Source organism: Schistocerca nitens, chromosome 5 (assembly GCF_023898315.1).
Source record: "Schistocerca nitens isolate TAMUIC-IGC-003100 chromosome 5, iqSchNite1.1, whole genome shotgun sequence".
Taxonomy (NCBI): Eukaryota; Metazoa; Arthropoda; class Insecta; order Orthoptera; family Acrididae; genus Schistocerca; species Schistocerca nitens.
This window is the reverse complement of record NC_064618.1, coordinates 135509097-135528629: the sequence shown is the minus strand read 5'-3', so window position 1 is coordinate 135528629 and position 19533 is coordinate 135509097. Positions and strand designations below refer to the sequence as shown.

General features: G+C 45.0%; 1 protein-coding gene across 1 annotated transcript in view; it reads left to right on the top strand.

Annotated features, from left to right (window-relative positions):
- The window catches only part of LOC126260309 (uncharacterized), a 121927-nt gene that overhangs the window by 10380 nt on the left and 92014 nt on the right, over positions 1-19533 (top strand). The window contains exon 2 of the mRNA XM_049957633.1: positions 9572-9822. Within this exon, the coding sequence (XP_049813590.1) occupies positions 9572-9822 (251 nt within the window). The remainder of the gene's footprint in view (positions 1-9571; positions 9823-19533) is intronic.

Below are 19533 nucleotides of genomic sequence, written 5' to 3'. Positions count from 1 at the left end.
AGTAAAATGTACAATTTTAAAAGTGACGTATGCCTTGGTGGTTAACAAGTCTTTCGATCTGAATGGCTAACACTCTACCATGGCCTACTCGGCTACAGCTAAAGGACCTCTGTGTCATTTATGTGTTTTGTTTAGACCTCCAGTACAGTGCGGTCTTGAAGGGCAGTTTATTTCTCCTTGCCTTAAATTTCAGAAGTTTCATGAAACCGCACAGTCCATGCACAAAGTAAGTGACATCGTGACGTGTTGGCTTCTTCAAAAACATCTGAACATGGCTGAATGCTCAGAATGCTTAAATACTGCTTATCAAGAGGAACCGTGTGAAACTTTGGTCAGTTGTATCAACAATTTTTGCACACTGTATGATCTTCCACTTCACGGGTAGGTCGATGGCGGTTCTGTTTTCGCGGATCTGCTACACTTTCGAGCTGACTCTGGGAATAACATTTTGAAAGTCACTTGGAATCAGGAGGTAACACCTCTTTGTACATCTCATAAAATGCAAAATGAACTGATTGAAACTTGTTGCGATATTCAACGAAACAAAATAATTGAGGAGGAGAAGCAGGCTTCTGCCTTTTAGTTTTTAGCTGATGAGGCTGCTGACATTGCGGTGTGTAGCAATTAGCGATTGGAGTTCGCTGTCTGCGTTGTGATCAAAGTAACAAAAAGCTAATAATTTGTAAAGAATTTCTAGGATATGTGCCGCTCCAAGAGTTGAACGCGAAACCCAGTTCAAGGACTATTATTCAGTTTCTAGAAGATTGTAATTTGAATTTAAACAGACTTGCTGGTCAAAGACGCGATGGCTGTGATGCAGTGAGTGGTCAACAGGTGGTGTCCAACACATTATTAAAGGCAAGGATCCTACAGCCCTATTCTTCCACTGTGCATGCCATACATGTATTTCATATGGTCATCAGTGACCTGAACGACGTCGGTATAGAAAGAATTGCTGCTGGGACAACAAAGGACATCATATATTTTTTTAGAGGGAGTACATTGCGCGACATAAAATCCCAAATAACTCTCCCTTCTCTGAAATACGTTTCACAGGGAAGTGCAAGAGTATCAGAAAATTTTCTGATATTTTATTTTCTGAAATATTGTTACTGTTATAGGAGCTGTATGAGAGCTGTCGCGCAATGCATCAAATACAAAAATGAAAATAAGTCCTACACGACTGCAAAAAAGTCTAACATACCGGGTGATCAAAAAGTCAGTATAAATTTGAAAACTTAATAAACCACAGAATAATGTAGATAGAGAAGTAAAAATTGGCACACATGCTTGGAATGACATGGGGTTTTATTAGAACCAAAAAAAACACCCCACATTCCTAGACGCACAAAAGATCTTTTGCGCGCGTCGTTTGGTGATTATCGTGTGCTCAGCCACCACTTTCGTCATGCTTGGCCTCCCAGGTCTCCAGACCGCGGCCCGTACGATTGTTGGCTTTGGGGTTACCTGAAGTCGCAAGTGTATCGTGATCGAGCGACATCTCTAGGGATGCTGAAAGACAGCATCCGACGCCAACGCCTCACCAACCGATCCCCTCTTCTTGTCAAGTTGTGCCACAAACTCCTCTTCTCCCCAATTCTATTCAATACCTCCTCATTAGTAATGTGATCTACCCATCTAATCTTAAGCATTCTTCTGTAGCAATGTAATAAATATTATAAAGCGTTAAAACCCCGATATTCATTTATAAACACCCTGTACTTTAACCACTTTCCACAGATGCTCACGACAGCAACACGCCCACAGCCGACCAACTTCGCCTTCCCGAGATTCTCGATCCAACGAGCCGCATCATAACAATCTGCCCTTTATCAAAGTCGCTTATTTCAGTTAACTTCCTCATTTGCGAGTCTTTATCATCGCCAGAATGATTAGTTATTTGTTTGCTCCTCTTGAACACTTTCCTTATAACGTCACGTGCTTGCAAAGTCACCAGGAGGTATTCTTTTTGCTCTTCGGTGTATTGCCACTGCCTGGTACACCAAGAGGGCAGAAGTCATGAGTTACGTCCTGGTATCGTGTCTGACCTCCTTTTGCCCGGCGTAGTGCAGTGACTCGACGTGGCGTGGACTCAACAATTTGTTCAAAAAATGGTTCAAATGGCTCTGAGCACTATGGGACTTAACATCTATGGTCATCAGTCCCCTAGAACTCAGAACTACTTAAACCTAACTAACCTAAGGACATCACACAACACCCAGCCATCACGAGGCAGAGAAAATCCCTGACCCCGCCGGGAATCGAACCCGGGCGTGGGAAGCGAGAACGCTACCGCACGACCACGAGATGCGGGCCAACAATTTGTTGGATGTCCCTTGAATAAACACTGATCCATACAGCCTCTATAGCCGTTGCCGGTGCAGGATTGTGTGCACGAGCTGACCTCTGGATTATGTCCCATAAGGTTTCGATTGGAATCATGTCGGGCGATCTGGGTGGTCAAAACATTCGCTTGAATTGTGCAGGACGTTCTCCAAATCAATCGCCAAAACTGTGGACCGGAGACATGGCGCATTGCCATCCATAAAAATTCCATCGTCGTTTGGGAACATGAAGTCCATGAATGGCTGCAAATGGTCTCCAAGTAGCCGAACAGAACCATTCCCAGTCAGCTGGACCATGACCCGTGGACAATGTGTACGAATATCGACCTTAAATGCCTCGATCGATGTTTCCTTCTCTTGCACAGCCAATGAATGATATGTGCTTAGAACAGCTTTAGTAATCAAGACAACATTCTGGTGTTTTAGTTCGAGTCAATATACATATTTGCCACATAACACACAAATTTAAAATCAGAAGTGACAATTTGTAACTAGTTCGGTAATCTGAATAATTAACAAAAAAACCATTTGAGGACCACTACTCTTTGGAAGTTAAACCGAAAATTCATGCAACACACTGTACGCCACTGTTGTTTAATGCTGACTGACTGAGACACTCTCCCGGGTGCCTCTTATTAGAATGACATTAAAAGATTTTTACAAAATACTAAAAACAAAAGCATTACATATTCAGTAGTAAATTTGAGTCGTAGCCTTCTCGCTTTCATGCCGTTTATTCTTTGGCATTTTGTCACAATCGAGTGGCGTCTTATTTCTCTCTGAGATACTTCCATAACGAGTTGCTGACTTGCCTCCATCAGTGGCAGCAGCAGCGCTTATCGATACTAGTACTGCTGTACCACTTTTGGTGTGACCACTATATTTCCATGTGGTGGTGTGTGTGGCAGCCAGTCGATTGGGGCAGAGCAGCGAGGAAGTCTCCGTAGCATGTGGTCAGGCCGGGGCTGCTGGTGGCGTGCACATGCGGTCGGATTGTGAGGCACTAGGTGCGACAGCTACAAAGTTCGTTGCCCACCGAACCTGGACACTGAAGTTGAGTGATCAGTTAACCTGTTATGAAACCTCAACTGCTGTGACATCTCTTCGTTCACTGCCGCTTGCTGCTTCCTGGGCCATTTGGCTATTAGCAAAATTTTGCAGCCGTCTTCCTGTATGGTCTGTAACTATTAAATTGGTTGTTACTTATCAGCGAAGTGCACCAGCGCTATTTTCTGCCTTGTGGCCGTTAACACCCCAGTTATCTGCCCTGGTCGTTAGTGTAGTTTTCCATGAGTGTGGTTTCCTCGCCGTGTTGATGCTGTCCGGCACGGTGTGTAGTTCGACAGCCTCTTTTTCTTAAAAGGGGTTACTGTGACTTCGGCTGTTTGTAGATACCAATTCTGAAGACGTAGTGCGGCTGGTATCTTGGTCCTCACCTGATATTTTCCGTCGTCGTACCGTAGGTCGGGCGAAAGGGAATTGATTAGATTGTTGGTCAGTCCTTCAGCCGTCCCTGGGTCGGGTTTCCATCTGATTATTTAACCTTACTCTTGGCTGCCTGTCTAACCTCACCTTACGTTAAAGCTACCTCCTCAGGCTGACCCTTGTAACACTTCTCAGTACCACTGTTCTGTTGGATTTAGATTTAGATTTTCATTTTAGTCTGATGTACTGTGCAAGGCCTTCAGCCGTCTATTAATTTAATTTGTTTTAATTTTCAAATAAGGCCTTGAGCCGACTTAAGTTGAAGATTGATTTGTTGAATAACTAAAATTTTGAAAGTTTGTTCTATCTGAAATTCTTGTTATGCAAGCCCTAAGTCCTGAGTTGTTCAGTGTTTAGTGTGTGGCCTTCAGCCGAGTTTTTATGTGAAATATTTTTAAGAAAAGGCCTTCAGCCTTCTTAAATTAAAATTTTGAAAATCGATTTGTTTAAAACTAAATTTTTTTAAAAAAAATTAATCTATCTGAAATTCATGTTATCCAGGCCTTAAGCCCTGAGTTGTTCAATGTCTTGTGTGTGGCCTTCAGCCGAGTATTTACATGAAATATTTCTTTTTTTTAAGTATTTCCTTCGGCCGAGCGTATTCTTTAAAGTAATTTTTATAACTTGTGTTCAGGCCTTCAGCAGTATTGTTTTAATTTGATCCTGTTAAGGCAATGTGTAAGTAAGTGGTTCTTAGGAAAATAAAGCTTGTGTGTTTTGTGCAACTAACAGTAACTGATTACAGCCCCCTCCACAACCATAACCTGATCCGCTCTATCCTGCGAAACCACATTTCAAAATTAAAAGACAAAATTTGTTAACAATGCTTTTACAAACCTGGCAGTGAAGCTAATTCAGTATCGTAACTGGTGGCTCTATATTGTTACAATAGCATTAAAGCGAATTTTTAGATGCACAATTTACAACCTCTTTTTTAGCAATGCCCATCAAGACTCTTCAGGAGATCCAAAATCTGTGTTTGAGTTATTTCATTAACTAACTTGTATTTCTAGTCCATTCCGTGTAAACACGGCTCAAACCGTCATGGAGGCACCACCAGCTTGCACAGTGCCTGGTTGGCAACTTCGGCCCATGGATCCTGATTTAAATTAGACTCCTTGAGTTTGTTTGCAGATTGTTGACCAGTATCACGGAAATAATGAAATATCTCATAAGAAAGTTACGTGGCAAACATACGTATTGATTCGAACTAAAACACCAGTGGTGTTGTCTTGATTACTTATATTTATTACTTACATATCAGTTCACTGTCTGTCCAAGAGAAGAAAGTGTCGATCGAGGCGTTTAAGATCGGTAGTCACACTGTTTACTGATCTTGAGCTCCTTTCACGGCACAGTGCCCAAATAAAATCCTCTCAGCTATCAGCCCATGTCGTTCATACAAAATCCTCCAAATTTTTACTAGTATCTCCACCGTCTTTAGGAATAAGACTATTGACTACTCGAATTTCTACAGTGTCCTTCTCTTACGGACGAAGCAGTGCAGCCTTATGTTGCCAGGGATGAGTCAAAGTTACGAACAGCTGATTACGCCGCAAGCCCCCTTATTATATTTTTTTGACGTTGAATAAACTCAAGAGACGGTCATACTGTTTGGTGTAATTTCTGTTTCAGTAACCACAGGTAAAATGGTAAGAAAAAATTTATTACTTCATTCATAAATAAATAAAAACTACGAATAGGAAAACGAAAATAAAATAGTTTTGAATCTGCATAGTTTCTAACACAGTGATATCATTATCATCACCACTATCATGTTCACTTCTGGATAAAAGCTTCCTCTAGACTTTCTGTGCAGTGACATCTTCAGCTACACGCAGCCATGTATGCAACCTCCAATTCATTTTCACTACAGTCTACTAGCTTTCATTCCCCAGTACTACCTCATTCTGTTTTCTATTTTCCTGTATCTCATAATTCCCAACATGCGCATTGCCAGAGTGCACTGAGAAACTCAGCTTACGGAGAGTGTTCACATTGGAAGTACTTGTCTCACTGCTTTAAGTGAATACACATTGACGGTACATTTCCCTTTTGAGACTAATCACATTCCTAGCTTTGAAAAATCTGTTTAGTTTCAAAAAAATGTTCAAATGTGTTTGAAATCTTATGGGACCTAACTACTAAGGTCATCAGTCCCTAAGCTTACACACCTACTGAACCTAAATTATCCTAAGGACAAACACACACACCCATGCCCGAGGGAGGACTCGAACCTCCGCCAGGACCAGCCGCATAGTCCATGACTGCAGAGCCTTAGACCGCGCCGGCCGGAGTGGCCGAGCGGTTCTAGGCGCTACAGTCTGGAACCGCGCGACCGCTAAGGTTGCAGGTTGGAATCCTGCCTCGGACATGGATGTGTGTGATGTCCTTAGCTTAGTTAGGTTTAAGTAGTTCTAAGTTCTAGGGGACTCATGACCTCTGAAGTTAAGTCCCATAGCACTCAGAGCCATTTGGACCATTTGAACCTGAGACCGCTCGGCTAATCCCGCTCGGCTCTTTAGTTTAGCAAACACAGTTCAGAACGTTTTTACTCTTATATTTCCTTCTTTTACTATCTATCTAGTTTTTGTATTCAACTGTGCTAAATGCAAAAATTCATCAACCAGTCCTTCGACTTCATTGTTACTTTGTAATATTTTCTTATAGATGTGTTCATTTCACGTTATTTTAACCTTATTGTAATTGATTTTCAGGTTTAGTTATAAATTTTATCTGACAAAGTAGTGTACTAAACAACATTTATAAGATAAAGTTCTGCGTTGTGGCCCTAGACGGGACACAAGGGCCCGACCGACTGCCGTTTGATTCTCTTCCAGGGGCGTCATTGGATGCGGTATGGAGGGGCATGTGGACAGCACTCGGCTCTCCCGGTCGCTGTCGGCTTTCTCGATCTAGGAACCGCTGCTAATCGATCGAGTAGCTCCTCAGTTGACCTCAAGAGCTTGAATGCACCCCATAGCAGCCCTCCCACCAAGGAAAAATGCCTGCCAGTACTTGTGATCGAACCAGGGTCCCCGCATAACAATCAAATGTGCTGACCTCGCTGTTACGAAAGCGGACCAACAGGATATACAGGGTGTCTCATTTTAATCTATACCGGCCGATCTCTCTGGAGCGGCACATTTCTGCAAAAAAAGTCTTTAGTAAAAGTTGTAAGGTTGGAAGGGGGTCATGGAATGGTTACCTCGAAATGACTTTGAACCCTGTCTTCAAGGTCAAACCTTGGTCAAGTTCATTTTTGCAAATGCTAACCCCTATTTTTTATTCCATATTTGTATTCCACGTGAAAGAAATGCATTGTTTGAAGGAAACATTTTTTTCGAAAAGCCAGTTGTTTGTCGCCAGGGGGCACTTCATTGTACCTTTCCCAGGTTACCAGTATCTCGAGAACGAAGCGAGATCGGAAAAAAATTTCAATGAAAATCTTGTATTTTTCTGAACTCTGTCCACTGGTGAAATTTTCATGAACTTGAAATGGCCTTGAAATTCTTCAGTAGGGATTAACCTGAAAGCAATTGCAGTCGGCATTAGCGGAACCCAACGTGCATCACTTGGAGGCTGCCGAATCAGAGACCAGCATTGTGCTTCTGCCGGCACAATCAGCGACGAGAAGGGTGGAGTTTTGAGGCTAACAATAAGCGCCATTGTCCGGGAATTTGAAATCAGAGAAATTTTAGCTTTGTAGACTATGAAAATTTCTCAGCTGTGCTCACTTGGAATGATTCTTGACTAGCGTGACTCTCATAAATTTTTCTCTTATGGACTTGGACAAAATGTGTGTTAGGGGATTTAGAAAAATTCCATCTCTTCCGCTAACGCAGACGATATTTCGAGGTAACCACTTCATTAACCCCTTCACACCTTACAATTTTTACTAGAGACTTTTTTTGCAGAATTGTGTCACTCCGGAGATATCAGCCGGTATAGATTAAAATGGGAGACCCTGTATATGTGGACCTTTTTTGGCATTGTTCCCCATAAAATTTCATTCTACCCCACAGAGCAGGCTATTCCAACTCTGACCCGAGGGGCGCAGGTGTACGCAAGTGGAGTGCCCGAAGCCCAGACGCCAGGCAGGAGCACGTAGTATTACTGCCTACCTGCCAGGTGTCCTTACTGCACAATATTCATGTCTTATTCTGCTGCATGGATGAGCAATATGCCAACCCATACCTGCGGGTATTCAGCTGTGGTATAGAGCTGTGAAGTTTACTCACCCCTGTCCTGATGCCCGCGGACGGACCCTCGAGGTGGAACACCTTGCTCTCTGAGGAACACTACTGGCCATTAAAATTGCTACACCACGAAGCTGACATGCTACAGACCCGAAATTTAACCGAAACGAAGAAGATGCTGTGATATGCAAATTATCAGCTTTTCAGAGCATTCACACAGGGTTGGCGCCAGTGGCGACACCTACAACGTGCTGACATGAGGAAAGTTTCCAACCGATATCTCATACACAAACAGCAGTTGACCAGCGTTGCCTAGTGAAATGTTGTTGTGATGCCTCGTGTAAGAAGGAGAAATGCGTTCCATCACGTTTCCGACTTTGACAAAGGTCGGATTGTAGCCTATCGCGATTGCGGTTTATCGTATCGCGACATTGCTGCTCGCGTTGGCCGAGATCCAATTACTATTAGCAGAATATGAAATTGGTGGGTCCAGGAGGATAATACGGAACGCCGTGCTGGATCCCAACGGCCTCGTATCACTAGCAGTCGAGATGACAGGCATCTTCATGGCTGTAAATGATCGTGCAGCCACGTCTCGATCCCTGAGTCAACAGATGGGAACGTTTGCAAGACAACAAACATCTGTAGGAACAGTTCGACGACGTTTGCAGCAGCATGGACTACCAGCTCGGAGACCACAGCTGCGGTTACCCTTGACGCTGCATCGCAGACAGGAGCGCCTGCGATGGTTTACTCGACGACGAACCTGGGTGCACGAATGGCAAAACTTCATTTTTTCGGATGAATCCAGGGTCTGTTTACAGCATCATGATGGTCACATCCGTGTTTGGCGACATTGCAGTGAACGTACATTGGAAGCGTGTATTCGTCATCGCCATACTGGCGTATCACCTGGCGTGATGGTATGGGATGCCATTGGTTACATGTCTCGATCACCTCTTGTTTGCACTGAACCCACTTTGAACAGTGGACGTTACATTTCAGATGTGTTACGACCTGTGGCTCTACCCTTCATTCGATTCCTGCGAAACCCTACATTTCAGCAGGATAATGCACGACCGCATGTTGCAGGTCCTGTACAGGCCTCTCTGGATGTAGAAAATTTTCGACTGCTACCCTGGCCAGCATATTCTCCAGATCTCTCACCAACTGAAAACAACTGGCCAATGGTGGCCGAGCAACTGGCTTGTCACAATACGCCAGTCACTACTCTTGATGAACTGTGGTATCGTGTTGAAGCTGCATGGGCAGCTCTACCTGTAGACGCCCTCCAAGCTCTGTTTCACTCAATGTCCAGGCGTATCAAGGCCGTTATTGTTTTGGGTACTCATTCCTCAGGATCTATGCACCTAAATTGCGTGAAAATGTAATCACATGTGAGTTGTAGTATAATATATTTGTCCAATGAATACCCGTTTATCATCTGCATTTCTTCTTGGTGTAGCAATTTTAGTGGCCAGTAGTGTAATTAGGCTCAGGCTGTGAACCGCTGATCCAACCCGTTCCACTGTATTTGCGCAGTTGATGGCAGACGTCCGCTACCCACTCGCTGACAGGATGGAGGACGCCCGCACGCGCCAGGTGGTCCTGCTGCTGGTGCAGACGGGCGTGGTCTTCTACCAGCTGTGCAACTTCACCGCCTTTGTGGGGCTCTTTATGTACCTCTCACTGCTGGCGCGTGCGCACCTCACCGCCATCTGCCGCGCCCTCACCCAGCAAGCCGCCGACGTCGACCTGCGAGCCATCGTGCGTCACCACCAGGAGGTGCTCAGGTCCGCATTCCGCTCATAATGCCACACTCGCAAAGGTGTAGGAAAAAAATATGGAAGCTTTGCGCAGAAAGCATGCTTGAACTAAATGCAGTTGCCAGCCATCGCTGTTATATCTGAAAGACGAAAGGTACCTTTGCAACTTGCAACTTGAAGCCTCAGTCGTGGTCAGAGCAGTGTTCTGTGGAGTTGTGACTGCATTCTGTCGGATTATTGTGAGTTAGAACGTGCGCAAACACCCCCTGGTTGCTCCTCTCCCATCCCTGCCCCCTGCCACGCCTTCACTGTTGTGTCCCACCTACCCTCCATCTCTACACCCTACATCTCCTTTCCAAAGGTGGCTTCCGTCAGCTCCCCCTCCCAGATGATGCCCTCTCTCTCTTTCTCCATTTATCCCTCCTATCAACTCTCATCCTCACCCCCTTCCTTTCCTCTGTCCTCTCCCTGGGCTCCCTCTTCCCCCCCCCCTTCCATTCTGCTTTCTCCCCACCTAACCTCACCCTGCCTCCCTTCCTTCCCCCCCCCCCTCCCCGAGTCCTTTTGTGTTCCCCTCCTCTGCCTTTCCCCATTCCTTGTCGCTTCTGTCCAGCACCCCCCCCCCCCCCTCTTATAGGTCCTCATCCTCCATCGGCTCCTTTCCCCCCTCCCCCCCTTCGTCTTTCCTCTCCTTCCCCCCCCCCCCTTTTTCTTTCCCATCATCTGTCCAGGTTCCCCCCATCTTCCCTCGGCTGTGGTATGTCATATTTGCCAACTATTTAGTGCAGTGTTCAAGTGAATGTTCAGTGTTGTTCGTCTTTCCAAAGTGTTGCGAACAGAAATCGTGCTGTCGCTGAGTGTGAACTTTATGTCTCCTGCGAACAGAAAACCAGACTGTCGCCATGTTTTTTAATTGTCTCTCTATTATTTTACCTGTCTGCCTCATATGTATTTTATTAGCATCATCATCCCTTTGTTCTATGTTTTAAGTTCCACAATTTTCCGCCATGTTACCATTTAAGTCTCCGATTTTATCGCATTTTTTTATTATTTACTATCTTCATCTTTTTAAAAGCTGCTGCCAGCCCGCCCCCTTTGGGGGGAATCGAAACTCAATAAAGAAAAAAGAAAAAAAGTCCGCAAACTGTTGGTGATTTATTGTGACTCCTTCTGTATCCACGGCAGGCAAATGGTAGGGGGTTTTAAGAGGCACCATTTCAGATATTTTTTACGCATACAGAGGAAGCGGGAAAACGGCATCCGTTAAGTCACAACGCAGACGAAAGTGTATGTTGAATGACTGTGCCAGACGGTCATTGAAGAGGATTCAGACGAAAAATAAGAGAGCGACAGCTGAAAAAGTCACTGCAGAACTGGATGTCACACTCGCGCGCCTTTTCAGCATGAAAATAACACGAAGGGAGCTGTTGCAAGGCGACCTGGTATTACAAAACCACACATCAGCGATACAAATGCCAAAAAGCAAAATTTGATGAAGAACCCGTAAAATGTGGACTATGGAGCAATGGAAGAATGTCATTTGGTCGGATAAGTCTTGTTCTAACTGTTTCCAACTTCTGGCTGAGTTTACGTTCCACGAGAGGAATATAGTGAGGTTCGGTGATGATTTGGACAGCTATATAGTGATATTTCGTGGGCCCCATAGTTATCCTGCAAGGTCACATTACCCCAAGGATACCTAGCTCATCAGGTATGTTCCATGGTACAAAGTTTGTTACACAGAGATGATGCTGTGTTCCAAGACAACAGGGCCCCTATTAAGACAATTCGCTTCGTCCAAGACTCGTTTTGTGATCAAGAGAATGAATTGTCATGTCTCCCTTGGTCATCACAGTCAGCAGATCTCAGTATGATTTAGCCTTTCTTACATATTTTGCCCCCCCCCCCCCCCCCCCATGAACCATGGACCTTGCTGTTGGTGGGGAGGCTTGCGTGCCTCAGCGATAACAGACAGCCGTACCGTAGGTGCAACCACAACGGAGGGGTATCTGTTGAGAGGCCAGACAAACGTGTGGTTCCTGAATAGGGGCAGCAGCCTTTTCAGTAGTTGCAGGGGCAACAGTCTGGATGATTGACCGATGTGGCCGTGTAACACTAACCAAAATGGCCTTGCTGTGCTGGTACTGCGAACGGCTGCAAGCAAGGGGAAATTACGGCCATAGTTTTTCCCGAGGGCATGCAGCTTTACTGTATGGTTAAATGATGATGGCGTCCCCTTGGGTAAAATATTCCGGAGATAAAATAGTCCCCCACTCGGATCTCCGGGCGGGGACTACTCAAGAGGATGTCGTTATCAGGACAAAGAAAACTGGCGTTCTATGGATCGGAGCGTGGAATGTCAGATCCCTTAATCGAGCAGCTAGGTTAGAAAATTTAAAAAGGGAAATGGATAGGTTAAAGTTAGATATAGTGGGAATTAGTGAAGTTCGGTGGCAGGAGAAACAAGACATTTGGTCAGGTGAATACAGGGTTATAACACAAAATCAAATAGGGGTAATGCAGGAGTAGGTTTAATAATGAATTAAAAAATAGGAATGCGGGTAAGCTACTACAAACAGCATAGTGAACGCATTATAGTGGCCAAAATAGATACGAAGCCCACGCCTACTACAGTCGTACAAGTTTATATGCCAACTAGCTCTGCAGATGACGAAGAAATTGAAGAAATGTATGATGAAATAAGAGAAATTATTCAGATAGTGAAGGGTGACGAAAATTTAATAGTCATGGGTGACTGGAATTCGGTAGTAGGAAAAGGGAGAGAAGGAAACGTAGTAGGTGAATATGGATTGGAGCTAAGAAATGAAAGAGGAAGCCGCCGCCTGGTAGAATTTTGCACAGAGCATAACTTAATCATAGCTAACACTTGGTTCAAGAATCATAAAAGAAGGCTGTATACATGGAAGAAGCCTGGAGATACTGACAGGCTTCAGATAGATTATATTATGGTAAGACACAGATTTAGGAACCAGGTTTTAAATTGTAAGACACTTCCAGGGGCAGATGTGGACTCTGACCACAATCTGTTGGTTATGACCTGTAGATTAAAACTGAAGAAACTGCAAAAAGGTGGGAATTTAAGGCGATGGGACCTGGCTAAACTGAAAGAACCAGAGGTTGTACAGAGTTTCAGGGAGAGCATAAGAGAACAATTGACTGGAATGGGGGAAAGAAATACAGTAGAAGAAGAATGGGTAGCTTTGAGGGATGAAGTAGTGAAGGCAGCAGAGGATCAAGTAGGTAAAAAGACAAGGACTAGTAGAAACCCTTGGGTAACAGAAGATATATTGAATTTAATTGATGAAAGGAGAAAATATAAAAATGCAGTAAATGAAGCTGGCAAAAAGGAATACATACGTCTCAAAAATGAGATCGTCCGGAAGTGCAAAATGGCTAAGCAGGGATGGCTAGAGGACAAATGTAAGGATGTACAGGCTTATCTCACTAGGGGTAAGATAGACACAGCCTACAGGAAAATTAAAGAGACCTTTGGAGATAATAGAATCACTTGCATGAATATCAAGATCTCAGATGGAAACCCAGTTCTAAGGAAAGAAGGGAAAGCAGAAAGGTGGAAGGAGTATATAGAAGGTCTATACAAGGGCGATGTACTTGATGACAATATTATGGAAATGGAACAGGATGTAGATGAAGATGAAATGGGAGATAGGATACTGCGTGAAGAGTTTGACAGAGCACTGAAAGATCTGAGTCGAAACAAGGCCCCCAGAGTAGACAACATTCCATTGGAACTACTGACAGCCTTGGGAGAGCCAGTCCTGACAAAACTCTACCATCTGGTGAGCAAGATGTATGAAACAGGCGAAATACCCTCAGACTTCAAGAAGAATATAATAATTCCAATCCCAAAGAAAGCAGGTGTTGACAGATGTGAAAATAACCGAACTATCAGTTTAATAAGTCACAGCTGCAAAATACTAACGCGAATTCTTTACAGAAGAATGGAAAAACTAGTAGAAGCCGACCTCGGGGAAGATCAGTTTGGATTCCGTAGAAACACTGGAACACGTGAGGCAATACTGACCCTACGACTCATCTTAGAAGCTAGATTAAGGAAGGGCAAACCTACGTTTATAGCATTTGTAGACTTAGAGGAAGCATTTGACAATGTTGGCTGGAATACTCTTTTTCAAATTCTGAAGGTGGCAGGGGTAAAATACAGGGAGCGAAAGGCTGTTTACAATTTGTACAGAAACCAGATGGCAGTTATAAGAGTCGAGGGGCATGAAAGGGAAGCAGTGGTTGGGAAGGGAGTGAGACAGGGCTGTAGCCTATCCCCGATGTTATTCAATCTTTATATTGAACAAGCAGTGAAGGAAACAAAAGAAAAATTCGGAGTAGGTATTAAAGTCTATGGAGAAGAAATAAAAACTTTGAGGTTCGCCGATGACATTGTAATTTTATCAGAGACAGCAAAGGACTTGGAAGAGCAGTTGAACGGAATGGATAGTGTCTTGAAAGGAGGATATAAGATGAACATCAACAAAAGCAAAACGAGGATAATGGAATGTAGTCGAATTAAGTTGGGTGATGCTGAGGGATTAGATTAGGAAATGAGACACTTAAAGTAGTAAAGGAGTTTTGCTGTTTGGGGAGCGAAATAACTGATGATGGTCGAAGTAGAGAGGATATAAAATGTAGACTTGCAATGGCAAGGAAAGCGTTTCTGAAGAAGAGAAATTTGTTAACATCGAGTGTGAGGAAGTCATTTCTGAAGGCATTTGTATGGAGTGTAGCCATGTATGGAAGTGAAACATGGACGATAAATAGTTTGGACAAGAAGAGAATAGAAGCTTTTGAAATGTGGTGCTACAGAAGAATGCTGAAGATTAGATGGGTAGATCACGTAACTAATGAGGAAGTATTGAATAGGATTGGGGAGAAGAGAAGTTTGTGGCACAACTTGACTAGAAGAAGGGATCGGTTGGTAGGACATGTTCTGAGGTATCAAGGGATCACCAATTTAGTATTGTAGGGCAGCGTGGAGGGTAAAAATCGTAGAGGGAGACCAAGAGATGAATACAGTAAGCAGATTCAGAAGGATGTAGGTTGCGGTAGGTACTGGGAGATGAAGAGGCTTGTACAGGATAGAGTAGCATGGAGAGCTGCATCAAACCAGTCTCAGGACTGAAGACCACAATAACAACAACATATTTTGGAGAGAATAGTGTGTGATCGCTATCTGCCTCCACTATCGTTGCTTCAACTTGCTAACTTGCCATTATTCTGCAGGAAGAATGATATAAGATTACCTTTAAAACATTACTGGAACTGTATTTATCCATTCCGGGACGACTGGAAATTGTTTGGGATACCAACGGTTTTTCTACATCGTATCGGGTATGATAATGTATTGTGGTTTGGTGTTTCCGTATTTTTGTCCACCCCCTGTAATCGATGTGCACTGAGCATTTATACAGAGTGTGGCAGGTAAGGCAGGCCATCTAAGTATATCCAGAATGGGTAAATATTTCAGGGTTCTGTTTCACCTAAGTTACGAACTTTCTGACGAATGCGGAACGTATATAGCTGCCGAATTCTTTAGTGGAACTCTGCACTTTATGTAACGCTGACAGTCTTTTTGAGAGGACTTCAATGGCTTGACATGTGTGGAACTTGATCAAACAGCAATAAGATAAGAGCGCTGCAAAACCGCGTGCCATTTCTAGGGAGAAGGTTTCTCAGAAACGACTGTCCCACTGTATCAAATGTAGGAAAACACGTAACTCAGTAACGATTCATTATTAGACTGGTGTACAAAACTTAAGGACGAAGGTAACTTTCACATGATGCGCCACTGTCCTGCCGGCCGTTGTGGCCTAGCGGTTCTAGGCGATTCAGTCCGGAACCGCGCTACTGCTACGGTTGCAGGTTCGAATCCTCCCTCGGGCGTGGATGTGTGTGATGTCCTTAGGTTAGTTAGGTTTAAGTAATTCTAAGTCTAGGGGATTGATGACCTCAATGTTAAGTCCCATAGTGCTCAGAGCCATTTGAACCATTTGAACGTCACTTTCCAGTAACATACATTGAAACGCTAAAGAAACTGGTATAGGCATGCGTATTCAAATACACAGATATGTAGACAGCAGAATACGACTCTGCGGTCGGCAACGCCTATGTTAGACAAGAAGAGCCTCTGAGCACTATGGGACTTAACTTCTGAGGTCATCAGTCCCCTAGAACTTAGAACTACTTAAACCTAACTAACCTAAGGACATCACACACACCCATGCCCGAGGCAGGATTCGAAACTGCGAACGTAGCGGTCGTGCGGTTCCAGACTGTAGCGCCTAGAACCGCTCGGCCACCCCCGCCGGCAGTTGTTAAATCGGTTACTGCTGACACAATGGCAGGTAACCCAGAATTAAATGAGTTTGAACATTGTGTTGTACTCGGAACACGAGCGAGGGGGCACAGCGTCTCCGAGGTAGCGATGAAGTGGAGATTTTCCTGTTTGACTATTTCACGAGAGTACCATGAATATCAGGAATCGAGTAAAACATCAAATTTCCGACATGCCGTGGCCGGAAAAAGATCCTGCAAGAACGGGACCAACGACGACTGAAGAGAAACGTCCAACGTGACAGAAGTGCAACACTTCCGTAAATTACTGCAGATTTCAATGATGGGTCAATCAACAAGTGTCAGCGTGCGAACCATTCAACTAAACATCATCGATATCGGTTTTCGGAACATGAGGTCCACTCGTGTACCCTTGATGACTGCGCCTCGCCTAGACCTGTCAACACTGACATAGGACTGTTGATGACTGGAAACATGTTGCCAGGTCGGACGAGTCTCGTTTCAAATTGTATCAATCAGATGGACGTATACGGACACGGAAACAACCTCATGTCAGCAGGCGGCTTTCAAGCTTGGAGTGATATGGAACCCGTGATATGTCTAGATATGACCCTGAAAGGTGACATGTACGTAAGCATCCTGTCTGATCACCTACATCCATTCATGTCCATTGTGGAGTCCGACGGACTTGGGCAATTCCAGCAGGACAGTGTGACAGAATTACTACAGAGTGGCTCAATGAACTCTCTTCAGGGTTTAAACACTTCCGCTGGCCACGAAAGTCCCCAGACATGAACACTGTTGAGCATATCTGAGATGATTCCAGAATGAGATTTTCACTCTGCAGCGGAGTGTGCGCTGATATGAAACTTCCTGACAGATTAAAACTGTGTGCCCGACCGAGACTCGAACTCGGGACCTTTGCCTTTTGCGGGCAAGTGCTCTACCAACTGAACTACCCAAGCACTACTCACGCCCCTTCCTCACAGCTGTACTTCCGCCAGTACCTCGTCTCCTACCTTCCAAACTTTAAAGAAGCTCTCCTGCGAACCATGCAGGACCAGCACTCCTGAAAGAAAGGATAATGCGGAGACATGGCTTAGCCACAGCCTAGGGGATGTTTCCAGAATGAGATTTTCACTCTGCAGCGGAGTGTGCGCTGATATGAAACTTCCTGACAGATTAAAACTGAGTGCCGAACCGAGACTCGAACACGGGACGTTTGCCTTTTACGGGCAAGTGCTCTACCAACTGAGCTACCCAAGCACGACTCACGCCCCGTCCTCACAGCTTTACTTCCGCCAGTACCTCGTCTCCTACCTTCCAAACTTTACAGAAGCTCTTCTTCGAGACATGCAGGACCATGATAGAGTACTTGCCCGCGAAAGGCAAAGGTCCCGAGTTCGAGTCTCGGTCTGACCCACAGTTTATTTCTGCCGGGAAGTTTCATATCTGAGATGCCTTGCAACTTGCTGTTCAGAAGAGATCTGCACCCCTCGTACTCTTACGGATTTATGGACAGCCCTGCAGATTCATGGTATCAGTTCCCTCCAGCACTACTTCAGACATTAGTCCATGCCGCGTCGTGTTGCAGCACTTCTGCGTGCTCATGGGCGTCCTACGCGATATCAAGCAGGTGTACCAGTTTCTTTGGCTCTTCAGCGTAGCTCAATGAAACTTGGACCATAAATTAAGGCAATAATTACACTGAAGTCATCGTGATTTATGTTAGTCCTCTGGAATTTACAGTAGGGGGAACATGATTCTTAATAGAGTGTGTAATTAGTGTAATTACCACGGCCGGCAATGCATGCTCTACAACATGCTCCCATGCTGGCGACAAGGCTTGTAAGGAGTTGTTGTGGTAGGGCCTTCCATTCCTCCATAAGCGAGGATGACAACTGCTGGATGATCGCTGGTGCACGTGGTCGTACTTCGATACCTCACCCCAATCCACCCCATACGTGCTAGGTGGCATTTAAGTCGGGGAACGCGCAGGGCAGTCCATTCGCCGAATATCCCCTCGTTCCAAGAGCCCCGCCGCGTGCGTAGCTCGATGCGGTCGCGCCTTTTCACCCATAAAAATTAGGGCAGAAAGCACCTCTGGAAAGACACATACCTGGATGGAGTACAGTGTCGCATAACGTTGAATAGAGAATGTACTGTATTCAAAGTTTTGGATTTCGTGTTGCCATCTCTCGCCATATGAGGGTACACTCATATTCACTATTCAGACTTAATCCGAAAAGGCCGGCCGAAGTGGCCGTGCGGTTAAAGGCGCTGCAGTCTGGAACCGCAAGACCGCTACGGTCGCAGGTTCGAATCCTGCCTCGGGCATGGATGTTTGTGATGTCCTTAGGTTAGTTAGGTTTAACTAGTTCTAAGTTCTAGGGGACTAATGACCTCAGTAGTTGAGTCCCATAGTGCTCAGAGCCATTTGAACCAATCTTAATCCGAAAAGAGCACGCGACCCCGATCGATGTTGCTCCAGTCCCTATGTTCTTGGCACCAACACATACGGTGCCGACAATGTGCGGGTGTCAACGGAACACAACATATTGTTCATCTGGCAAAGTGATCTCCGCCATACAGTCGTTGTGCCACTGTCGTGCGTGAGATTGTGTGCATTCCAGTCCTGTTAAATGTGGTTGCAATTGCCGGCTTCTTGCCTGGTGCACTATGTATTGGTTACCTGCCGCTTCAGTTCCTCGTGATCGATCACTCCTTTCGTTCGCCCCTCACCCCCCCCCCCCCTTGCCCCCTACACGTGAAACAATTCTCTGACCAATACCAAACCCCTGGGTAATCCTCATCGCATTTCGTTCAAATTCAAATGGCTCTGTGCACTATGGGACTTAACCGCTGAGGTCATCAGTCCCCTAGAACTTAGAACTACTTAAACCTAACTAACCTATCACACACGTCCATGCCCGAGGCACCATTCGAACCTGCGAACGTAGCGGACGCGCGGTTCCAGACTGTAGCGCCTAGAACCGCTCGGCCTCACATTTCGTCATCCTTTCCGTTTACCGATGATTCCTTCCCATGTGAAGTATCCAGTTGTCGCCTATGGGCCTACTTGTAGTGAAGAAAACAACCACAGTCCACCGTAACTGCTCCCCGATTGACACACACTGTTTTTTCCCGTTCCTTCAACTGCCTCGTGTTTGCGAGTCCAGCCCCCTTCGGCTGGTTTCTCGCCATGTGACGACCGGCTTTGTGTAGACTGGTGTGAGGCCTCTTGCAACATACTCCCGCACTTTTATTCATTTCTGTCAACTGTTTAATATGTTATGTTACTTTATGTGTCTCGTCCTCAAGTTTTCCAGAGCAGTGTATTATGTAAAATCAGGTGCTCAGGATGTTGACTTCTACGCTAATAGGTGCTATACA